The 12,227-nt window shown below is 42.3% G+C and overlaps 1 protein-coding gene across 3 annotated transcripts in view; it reads right to left on the bottom strand.

Annotated features, from left to right (window-relative positions):
• Window positions 1-12,227, bottom strand: part of MYO16 (myosin XVI) — a 504,859-nt gene that overhangs the window by 167,083 nt on the left and 325,549 nt on the right. For all 3 annotated transcript variants that reach the window (XM_043891888.1, XM_043891887.1, XM_043891889.1), the window contains one exon: window positions 9,590-9,662. In XM_043891888.1, coding sequence (XP_043747823.1) covers window positions 9,590-9,662 — 73 coding nt within the window. The remainder of the gene's footprint in view (window positions 1-9,589; window positions 9,663-12,227) is intronic.

The raw sequence follows: 12,227 nt of genomic DNA, 5'->3' as shown, positions 1-12,227 counted from the left end.
ACAAACACTAAAGGAAGAAAGGTCTTTTTCAAAGAGTTCTCCTTATCCAGGATTAAACACAAGGCCTAGAGATATGGGCCACAAAGGAGGCAGAGCACCGAAGAACTGATGTCTTCGAAATGCGGTATTGGAGAAGACTCTTGAGAGTCCCTTGGACTGCAAGAAGATCAAACCAGTCCACCCTAAAGGAAATCAGTCCTGAATATTCATTGGAAGGACTGATGCTGAAGCTGAAGCTCTAATACTTCGGCCACCTGGTGTGAAGAACTGCTGCTGCTGCTAAGTTACTTCGGTTGTGTCCGACTCTGTGAGATCCCATAGACGGCAGCCCCCCAGGCTTCTCTATCCCTGGGATTCTCCAAGCAAGAACACTGGAGCAGGTTGTCATTTCCTTCTCCAATGCATGAAAGTGAAAAGTGAAAGTGAAGTCGCTCAGTCATGTCCGACTCTTAGTGACCCCATGGACTGCAGCCCACCAGGCTCCTCCATCCATGGGATTTTCCAGGCAAGAGTACTGGAGTGGGGTGCCATTGCCTTCTCCGGTGAAGAACTGACTCACTGGAAAAGACTTTGATGCCGGGAAAGATTGAAGGCAGGAGGAGAAGAGGGCGACAGAGGATGAGATGGTTGGATGTCATCACCGACTCGATGGACATGAGTTTGATCAAATTGCAGGAGGCAGTGGAGGACAGAGAAGCCTGGCGGCTGCAGTCCATGAGGTCACAAAGAGTCGGACACGACAACAACAACGAGATCCTCAAAACATCACAGACTTCGGAGCACTGGTTCTAAGGTGCCAGAGAAAGAAAGAGAACGGCACAAAAGTGCCACTTTGGGACCCAATGGATTTGCATGTGAATTCCCATGTAGCCCCAGAAAGGCTTCTAGAGGTCCCTCACCTTTCTGAGAAGGTGCTGCAAGAGCTAGTGATCATAGAGGAAGAGCATCTGAGTTACGAAAGCCTCGAGAAATTGTAGCCACTATTGATTGTTAGCAGAAGGCTAAATGGAACCACGCTTGCAGTCAGCACTCCTGGGGCTTGGCATCTGCAGACTCATTATTGCAGAGCTGAGCTTCTTCCTGGTTAGTTGCCATCAAAAGAACTCAACTGACTCTTATCTAAAGGAACCTGATACATATTTTTAAATACATTAATTCTTCCTATTACATTTTGTAACACCTCCTTTTAATCACCTTGGGGCAGGCACACCCCAGAGATACTTTGAGTTTAGTTCCAGACCACAGCAGGAACAGGAATATGGCAATAAGGCTAGTCACATGCATCTTTTGGTTCCCCAGAACCAAACTTCTTGGTGAATGCAGGGGATTCACCGAGAAATGTTACGCATACACTACACTGCACTCTATTACGCGTGCAATGACATTATGTCTGAAGAAATACACATGATTAAAAGCTACTTCACTGCTAAATACACTGAACAGCGTCTGGGCCTTCAGCAAGTCTTAGCAGTAATATTAATGCTTACCGACCACAGACCGTCATAGCAAATATAACAAGAACAAACAAGTATGGTGTGTGACAATTACTAAAATGTGACACAAAGACATGAACGGAGCAAATACTGCCGTAAAAATGGCAACAGTGAATCGTGCCTGAGGAAGGGCTGTCCCAAAACTTTAATTTGTGAAAAATTCACAGTGTCTGTGAAGCCGGATGAAACAAAGTGCAACAAAAGGGCTGCCTTCTCTCTACAAGGAAGAAGACACGCCTGCACTCGCCAACTCACTTATTTATATTAAACAAATGGATTTGCTGAAAAACTTCACTCTGAAAAAAACAATGGCATATAAGATTTATTAAAAGTTTATTGCTTCTATATTTAATAGAATAATATAAATTAATAATAATATTGTATCATAAGAGAAATAAAAAAAAAAAATACACCCATAAGAAGGTAGCAATGAAAGCTTAGGAAATGTATAATGTAATAATAATGAATCTTTAAGTTTAACTTTCAAACCACCTTTGAAACGTTCTGGAATCAGATGCTGGTTCTGTGTGTTCTTCCTTGGGTCACTTAAATTATCTGAACCTTAGTTTCTTTAGCTCTAAAATGGTGATATTGTTTCAGTTAAAAAGTTTTGAGGGGAAAAAAATTCATTAAATGTGCACTTTTCATGCTCAACATTGCTTTCTTCTGCTTCATTTTTTTTGTTCCTCCCAAAATGTTTTCAAAACTGTTAACCTGAAGACCTCTAACCACACTATTTTTAAACATAGACTACAATATTATTATAAGAAGTACATTAAAATAGCATGTCATTAATTAATCTGCTTATTTTTCAATAGGAATCTGAATAGAAGGCAATGGCACCCCACTCCAGTACTCTCGCCTGGAAAATCCCATGGACGGAGGAGCCTGGTGGGCTGCAGTCCATGGGGTCGCTAAGAGTCGGCCACGACTCAGCGACTTCACTTTCACTTTTCACTTTCATGCATTGGAGAAGGAATTGGCAGCCCACTCCAGTGTTCTTGCCTGGAGAATCCCAGGGACGGGGGAGCCTGGTGGGCTGCCATCTATGGGGTCACACAGAGTCGGACACGACTGAAGTGACTTAGCAGCAGCAGCAGCAGGGTTCTGCTATGTAAAAAAATACATTTCCTCATTCAATTTTTTCTTATATTGTGTTATCAATAGTGTGGTGAGCTCCTGAAAAGATTTCAGAAAATTCAATATTAGAAGAAAATGTTCTCTGAGTTAGACATTTAATGAATGCATGATTTGGGAATTTAAATATGAAACAACTTAGTAATATTTCTTGAATTCATAGATCAATTCATTGAGCTGAAAATAGATCATGTTGATACCTAATAGTCTATCAGAACATGTGCTATGGTTAAATACCACAATGAAGTATCACCCCCCAGCAGTCAGAATGGCCATAATTTAAAAATCTATAAATACTGGAGAGGGTGTGGAGGAAAAGGGACCCTAAAATAGGTTAGAAACAAGGACCCACTGCATAGCATAGGGAATTATATTCAGTTTCTTGTAACAGCCTATAATGGAAAAGAATCTGAAAGAGAATATATATATATATGTATCTGTATATATATATATAATATATATATATATAAAAAACTGAATCACTTTGCCGTACACCTGAAACCAACAAAACAGTGCATAAATTAACTATACTTCAATCAAAAAAAATCAAAGGAACAATCCATGGGACTTGCCATACTAGGGGTGGAAATAGAAGCCTTTTCCTCCCTAAGGTTTTCCTAATTCTTCTCCCAAGATATCCACGTAGAGTTAGTCCTTCTCACATTTGTACCCCACCGACCTCGCCATAACGTCCACACCTTCCCTAGTGCCTAATACAGAGTCTGGAACTTAGTACACATACAAAGAACATCTGTTGAATGAATGAACCACAGAGCACTCTGATGCAAATAAGCCAGAAAAAATGGATCCTTCCAGGTTCCCATAAAACACTTTCTGACAGACCAGAGGCCAAAGCACTCTCAGTTCTCCCATCTGTAAAATGGAATCATCTACACAAGAGCACAGGCATGAGCTCAGTTGCTGGTTGTTAATGTATCCTCTGGGTTTCCCTCGTGGCGCAGATAGCAAAGGATCTGCCTGCAAAGCCGGAGCCCAGGGTTCAATCCCTGGGTCAGGAAGAGCCCCTGGAGGAGGGCATGGCAACCCACTCCAGTGTTCTTGCCTGGAGAACCCCATAGACGGAGGAGCCTGGAGGGCTACGATGCATGAGCTGGCAAAGAGCTGGACCTGCCTGAGCAACCAACACTTCCACTTTCTTTCTACATGTCCACTGATTTCTCTCTGTATCATATCTAGGATAGTGATTTCACAACTAGGGATTGCATGAGGTTTTTTTAAAGGTTGAGGCTGACAAACTATATAATCTTATTTCACAGAACTTTAGAAGTCCAGGCATTTGGCTTTTTCCAAACCTTTGAACACTTAGCCCAAACCTGAGTTATTGTTCACCAGGGCTTTCCAAGAAATCTCACTCTTTAAAGATTTTGTAAGCAGGGAAATGTTTCAAATCCTTGAAGACGCTTCTGAAATCCGCTTAGATGAAGCCTCCCTTGATGACTGGTCAGCTATCATTATCTTATCTTCTACAACAGAAGCTTTTACTTTGAACAACTGTGTTATCTTTCCAAATTCTCTGCATTCTTATAGCAAATTGCTGATAAGCAGTTTTACTAGACTCCACGGCTTTAAAAGTTTCATTTCATGTGGCTGCATGCTATGTGTCTAGTGGGAAATTGAGGGAAATTATTGAATGTTAAATCATTAGCTTCCACTACTGTGTTCTTTATGACTTTGGTGAAGATCTGTAGCCTGTAAAGAGTGGCAATAGCAGTAGTTGGGAGAACACGTTCTAGCATTTATTAAAATAATATTTATATAATCTTAAGAGTTTTCTCGTTTATTTTAGGTAGTGTGGGCATACCGTATTTTATGGTGCTTCGCAGCCACTGCCTTTTTTACAAATTGAAAACTCTCGAGTAACCGTGGGTCAAGTAAGTCTACCAGCATCAGCTTTTCAACAGCAGCTGCTCAACTCACGCCTCTGTGTCACACTTTGGTAATTCTTGCAATATTTCAAACTGTTTTATTGTTATTATATTTGTTATGGTGATTTGGGATTCATTGATTTTTGGTGTTTCTACAAAGACTTGCTGAAGGCTCAGATGACAGTGCTTTTTAGCAATGAAGTCTTCACTATTAGGGCACAGACATCGTTTTTTCTTTAGATGTTAAGCTATAGCACACTTCACAGAGTGTAGTGCAGACATTACTTCCATACGCGCTGTGAAACAAAAGGGAGCGCATGTGACTAGCTTTATGGCGTGTTCGCTCTTCTGCTGTGGACCTGAGTCAGCAGTATCTCAGAGGGGCACCTGTACAGTACGGACGACCTCAACATACTCCGTGATGAGAAGAATAACCCCATAAACCCCGTCTGCAATCAACCGACCTCAACAATTATCAACAATTAGCACCTCATGGCCAACTCTGCCTCATCCATTTCCTTGTCCATTACCCTCAACGTTAGATTCACTGAAGCAATTCTCAGACATTGTGTCATTTAACTGCAAATATTTGAGCATAATTCTCTAAGCCACAAGGTCTTTAAAAAAGTACCTTCACAGTATCTATATCACATATAAGTTCTATCAAGGATAATTTTTTAATTTTGTCAAATATCCAGATGTCACATTACATTGATTCACTCATAATTGTTATACTTAAGCAAATCAGGACCCACATAGTGCCTATATATGTAACTGATTTATATGTCTCTTAGAGCTCCTTTAATCTGTAAGTCACCTTGTTCTTTCACACTTTTATTCTTGCATTTTATATGTTGAAGAAGTCAGGTCATTTCTCTCGCACTGTTTCTTACAGTTTAGATTTTGTAGGGTGGACCCTTGTGGCTTAGTTTATCATTCTGTCATCAGCTGCTTTTTTAAGTTTTTTTTTTTTTTTTTTTGATGAGGATCATTTTTAAAAATCTTTATTGAATTTGCTACAAATATTGCTTCTGTCTTACACTTTGAGATTTTTGGCCATGAGGCATGTGGGATCTCAGCTCTCGGACCAGGGATCCAACTCACAACCCTGCACTGGAAGGTGGAGTCTTAACCACTGGACCGCCAGGGAAGTCAGAACCTTGTCCCTAGTTTCTGCTAATTAGTAGTTACATCAATACGTTTCACTACACTCAGGATGTTTCCTTTCCTTCCTTCCAGCCTCCCTTCCTTGGCAAGACACTTGAGAAGCGTCTGGTACACTGTCACCCTTCCTTGTAAGTCAGCTGTGATTGGTCCTCATCGCAGAGATGCCTAGATTCGTTACTTATCAGGAGCGGTGACAATGACTTGCTCTAATTCTGTCATTCATTCTTCATTTACTTGTAGTGAGATCGCACCAAGTGAACTTATAAATTAACTTGGGGAGAATCCGGGACCTTTGCGACATCAGGGCTTTCCAATAACTCAGGAGGGCTTTTCATTTTTACCTGCAACTTCCAGGAGGATTTCAGCTCTCACTTGGTGAGTGATAGTTGCTCAGTCACGCCTGACTCTTTGCAACCCCATGGACTGTAGCCTGCCAGGTCCCTCTGTTCATGGAATTCTCCAGGCAAGATTACTGGAGTGGGTTGCCATTCCCTTCTCCAGGGGAGCTCTCACTTAGGCCAGTTACTAACTTTGATGATGTAAATGTTTTCCTCTATTCCTCTTTGTCTTCTGGTAAACTGCCTTGCTGCTACTGCTGCTGCTAAGTCACTTCAGTCCTGTCCGACTCTGTGCGACCCCATAGACGGCAGCCCACCAGGCTCCCCCGTCCCTGGGATTCTCCAGGCAAGAACACTGGAGTGGGCTGCCATTTCCTTCTCCAATGCATAAAAGTGAAAAGTGAAAGTGAAGTCGCTCAGTCATGTCTGACTCTTGGCGACCCCATGGACTGCAGCCCACTAGGCTCCTCCGTCCATGGGATTTTCCAGGCAAGAGTACTGGAGTGGGGTGCCATTGCCTTCTCCAGGTAAACTGCCTTAAGAACATACAAAAGTCCTCTGTTTGAGGCACTGATTTACAAGTTGCTACTGTATCAGGTTCTCTCGTTGTTTGCGGCCATGTTTTCATTCGTCCTTTTCAGCTGTCTAAATATTAATAACCTCTGGACTGAAAAATATTTTCGCCTCTCCCCGTCACATCGTGCCTTAAAGTGCCTTTGGCTTTCTAACATCCGTGGCACTGTGGTGGCTAAGGGCGCTAGCATTTCCTATTAGCTGAAACAAATTCTCAGGAAAAGTGTCGCAAGCTTTCAGCTAGTCTTTGGCAGCTTCCTGAGCATACTGAAGCTGGCGGTCCTGATTTTTGGAGCACTTCTTGGAATCTTCTCAAACTGTCCCTGTCCTAAATATATGTCAAGTTTCTTATGCAAAATTCTTATGGATGAACAATTGTCAAGAAATGTATAAATATATATTTTCCTATTCCTGAGCAAGAAGGACCACTAGCAAATTTACTAAATATTTTTTCTTATGCGTATACTCAGTTTTAATTGAAACATATCTGCTAGTGACTGGTCATTCAGTCGTGGCTGACTCTTGGTGACCTCATGGACTGCAGTCCACCAGGGTCCTCTGCCCATGAAATTCTCTGGGCAAGAATACTGGAGAGTGGGTTTGCCATTCTCTTCTCCAGGGGATCTTCCCAACCCAGGGACTGAACCTTGATCTCCTGCATTGCAGGCGGATTCGTTACCGTCTGAGCCACCAGGAGAGCAAGATTTTTCTTCATGAGTTTACTCTCTAGATTTTGGCTGAAACGCATCTGCTAAGCTTGTATCACATGCATAATGCAGTCCCACACCTGACTGTACCTCTGGGGGCTGACGTTCTAGTGAGAAGCCCATAGGTCAGTACGTTCAAAACAGAACAGATACTTATAAAGACATTAAGATCCTTCTGGGTTTGGTTCTGAATATAATATTGATCTGGTCAACATTCTGCTGCAAGCTTCCAGTGGAATGAGACGTGCGAAAGTTCACCATTCTATCAGCAACTTCAGAATCTGGAATGCATCATTCAAACCAATGGCCTTTAAAACTCCTCACAGGCAAATTCAGGAATTTGCTAAATCCACCGTAGGCTGAGATATGATTCCAAAATCCCTCCTGGGTACCATTGTGCCCCAGTAATTAAGCAAGCCAGCTAAAAACCTACCGAGCAAACTAAAAGCACATCTTTCAAAATATTTACTGTTTTCTTAATTTAGGTCTAAAAAAAATTGGTCTTGAGCTTTTACCCTTAAGTATCTAAAGCTTTTGGTATTTAACAGACTTGTTTTTTTAGATTAAAAAAAAGCCATTCTTTGTTATGTAAAAATCTCAGACCATGTATATGTTGTGAACTATATAATTAAAATGTTTAACAGAAGGAAAGAATGATAAGGGATGCATGTAACTATAGTAAAGAAGCTAGTTTTCACAAAAAGATAATATGAATGTTTTGCACATCTCAGCTGCCAGCACAGGTCTAATGGGTACCCAGGTGGGGTGCAGAGTGGAGCCTGGGAGCCTGGCCCGTGTGGACACTGCCCACCTGTGATCTTTGCGTGTCATTAACCAGGAGATGCAGAAACCGTGAGTCCCATCGGAAACCAGAAGTCTGTCTTTTTCTAAGACAAAAATGTAAAAGCGTCAATACGAATGGCATTCAAACATGGGGTCTGAGCGACCCATCAGTGGAGGCGGCTGCAGGCCCACGTCTCGCGTGGGACAGCCTGCTGCTGGCTCTTCACTGCCTTCTTCCTTAGGGGCATCACAGCTTCTCTTAATAATAAGCAGTAAATAAACAGAACCACGAAGTCCTCCCTTTTGCATGAATCCATGGACACAGAGCACAAAGGGAGAAGGAATCTCTGGTCTCCTTGGTCTTATTTCAGATGAGACTTCGGGTAGAGTTTTGCAGAGAAGTGATTCATGATGATTCACCCTGGATTAAGTGAGTCGGCATGATTAAGGCTTACTCACAAGGCTCTGCACCACGTTTTTAGGGGGATAAAGGCCAAATTGGAAAAGGTTTTTGGGTGTTCCCACCTACAGAGGTGAGCGTGGCTACCCACCAGTTCTTACACATGTGCAGAGAGCGGGAACAGGACACCAGAACCTCCGCGATAAGCATCTTGTCTACTCACACAGCTCTGGGGGTCTGCTGCCGTCTTGACGTTACAGACAAGGAAACCAAAGCTCATCATAGACTCTGCATCCTGGCCAAGACGGCCCTGCTAGTACAAGTCACAGAATTGGGTTTCAACCTCATTTTAGTTAACTCCTCATCTGGTGTCACGAACCACCCTCAACATGGCATACTTGAAATTTTTCATGTCATATAATACAGTGTGGCTTTTCCTTTTTCCACCTGTACCTTTCACAGGTTTATTTTTCCTTCTCTGATGAGGCAAATTTTATTTCTATTCTTAACATTTAATTTTTAGATACGCTTAATTCAATTAAACTATCTGCACTATACTAATAGGATGCCTAAAGAACTGAGTGCCTTTTAAGTACCCTAAATTGTAAATGGATTAAAAATAATCAATGCCTCTTTAACCTCCTGTTATGACTTGGCCATTAGTCATATGTACGCATGTTGCGTAAAGCTGAGTCCACAAATAAGAGCATTGAGCATGAGAGAGTATGTCCATTCTGATTTTTGGCCAGGGGTTTCTAAAGACCTTCACCCTCATTTCACAGATGCCCACACTGTCTCTGGCCCAGCTGAAACGGCATTTCCATAAACACAGCTCTGGTCTTCATCTAATACTGTCTTTTAAAACAAGCGCCTCCGTTTAAAACTAAATGATCAGGCCAGTTTCCAAGGTCATAGAAAAATGATGACTATGTCAACAAACCAGGGACATTAATTTAAAACAGGGTGGCAAAGTATTTCTTTTAATTATATGTGTGCAAGAAATCATGGGGGTAGTCTCTAATGAATTCACAAGTGGTAACTATTAGTTGGAAAAACTTGGAATTAACCATTCAAGTTAATAAAATTACAAAAGAAATCCACTTACTTGTTCAAACTCATTCTTTTGAAATTCTTCAAATCCGAAGATGTCCAGAATCCCAATGCCCCATGTCTGTGAGCTGAAATGGAACAAGACACAGTGAATGGGCATCCTTAACCCTGCCCACGGCCACTTAGCACGTCATCTATAATCCAGAGTAAAAACATGCAAACGATGATCTTAACCTGGTGAAAAACTGAAAATTAGGAGGAAAAGTTTTCTTTGAATGCTTTGATTCAAACACAGACTCGTTAACAAAAATGCGTTTGATATCTAAGGACAAACTGCAACAACAAACGTTTGGTTTAATAATATTTGCTTCTCTGAAACACTTTCTGTCTCCTTCAACCAGACTTGCTTCCTCTGAAGGACTTCGCACCCGCCTGCCGAGCGGGTCTCCTCAGCTAGAACTTGGACCTTACCAGGCTACCCCCAGCAGCAAGTCGAGCAATTTCTCCGTCACACGTAAGTACAACACGAGTTAACCCCATAAGCCACACGCATGTTCTTTCACAGATTAAACTGGGCCACTCCAAAAATCAAGCTGCTCCTCAAAGTGTTCTTGTAAATAAAGAACAATGAAGATCGTGAAACGAGGGTGCAAAATGCAAAGGAATCTGGGTAAAGACTTCATTCTCCCGTGTAAACGATCATCCTCAGAACTCGCTTGTCCTGGACGGTCAAAGCACAGACGCTGCCCATCTCGCTCTATCAGCCCCTGTGTCCAGTCCTGAATCCTCTTTGGACCACCCCGCCTCTTCCCAGGCCATCATCTTTGTGATGTGCACACATGTAGTGAGTGAGGAGAGGAGGGGAGCCTTGCGTGGCCCAGCGACCCTGACAACTTGGATTCTGCAGGGCTGTGGGGGCAGCACGGGCTGGGGTGGGGTGTACCCCTGAGGTGCTTCTTGCAAAGAAAGGCCTGGATGCTTCTGGAACACTGGTCAGCCCACCCCTCACGTTAATGTCTCTGTCCAGCGCATCTGCAGGGGGAACGCGGTCCGCCTTTTCTGCCCGTGGGAGTGACGGTCACTCACCACGACGGTGCTCACTGTCTCATCACCAGTCTCCTTGCCGGCGCAGAAGGTGCGGGTTTTGCTTCTGTTTGCTTGGTCACGCCTCATGGCTTGCGGGATCTTAGTTCCCCGACCAAGGACTGAACCTGTGCCCCTGCAGTGGAAGAGTCGGGGGAGTTCCACGGCGGATGCTTTGCTCATGTTTCTACTCTGCTTGATTTGTCCAAACTGCAGAGCCACGGGGGCCCCCAAAGCCCCTTTATGTGCCTGCGCTGTGCTTCCACAAGCCGAAAATAATCATGATACTTAGGGGCTATCATGTCACTCACATGACCATTTTTTTTTCCTTTAAAAACAAGATAAAGGAATGATTTTGCACTATCTTGTCTCTATTTACTGCCGATAGTACACACATGAGCTTCCTAATTAGGAGGGAGAGCATTTTTAAAGCCCTAATACGAGCATCAAGTGGCAAAGAGTGTGAGTCAGTTAAGGAAGGAGCGGTCTCTAGGTAACTGATTCAGTATTTTAGAAGAAAAAAAAAGAAAGTCTTTCCCCCTGTGTCCAAATAAACTCTACATGGTTTAGCGAGTCAAATGCTAGAATAGGAAGCCATAAACACATACGAGAAAAAAAATGTGACCATTTTTTCCCCTTGCTTTCGGTTCTGCGAAATGTCATAGGAAAACATTCAGAAGTATGATTATGTAAATACTAAATTCTTTTGGAGGATAAATAGTTTAAATGCAATTAAATTCTGTTAGAGGTCACTATTATTTTAAAATAATATTTCCATTTTCATAGTTTTTGCATCGTCTTTCACCCACCCTGCCTCTTTCCACGCCACCATCTTTGTAATGAGCATAAAGGGGCGTCGGGATGAAGCTCACTCAGTGGGAACCGTGGGGCTGAGGTTTAGGCTGACTTGTCGCTTTGTTTTGTGTGTGTGTGTGTTTTCCATGTAATGAGCTGCATCGTTTCTCTTGTAGGAGACTAGTGATGAAGCTTGTCAAGTTTTGGAGTTACTCCATCTTCCCAAGGATCCTGATTCAAACACTTTTTAGTTGGCTAACTTTGGCAAAGTCATTAATATCTAAATTCTCTAAGCTGCAGTTCCATCATCCGTAAAACTAAGATAACAAGTCATATTTATCCAGCTAGACAGTTCCTGTGATAAGAAGTGAGCTAAAGAAAGTTCTAGGATAACGGCTGGTACAGTGTGTCTCCACTCACTGGAAGTTGCTTTAAGAAAAAGTTGTTTAAACACGCTCTAGAAGTAAAGAGGGTGGCTAACAGAAGAAATATAAACGCCAAATCAGCATAGTAAAATGTCAATCTCATGAAAATTGCAAAAGAAATAAAATTCTGAAAAATTATGATGAGAAAGATATTCCCGAACACTTTTGTTGGCGGCTGAAATTGGCAGGGCCTTCTTAAAAAATGACTTCCTTACGTGGCATAAAGCTTTGAAATATTCATATCCTTTGAACCAGGACTTCCATAAGCAGGAACCAATACTAAGACAATGATCAGAAATGCAATTAAAGACAGAGTGATGCCTATTGTTATCGTAACTACAGTTAAACAACAAAAAGAAGTAACAGATACCCCACTCTAATGACACAATT

The sequence above is a fragment of the Cervus elaphus genome, chromosome 30 (assembly GCF_910594005.1).
Source record: "Cervus elaphus chromosome 30, mCerEla1.1, whole genome shotgun sequence".
Classification (NCBI taxonomy): domain Eukaryota; kingdom Metazoa; phylum Chordata; class Mammalia; order Artiodactyla; family Cervidae; genus Cervus; species Cervus elaphus.
Note: the sequence above shows the minus strand (reverse complement) of the source record. Positions and strands in the feature narration are given on the sequence as shown.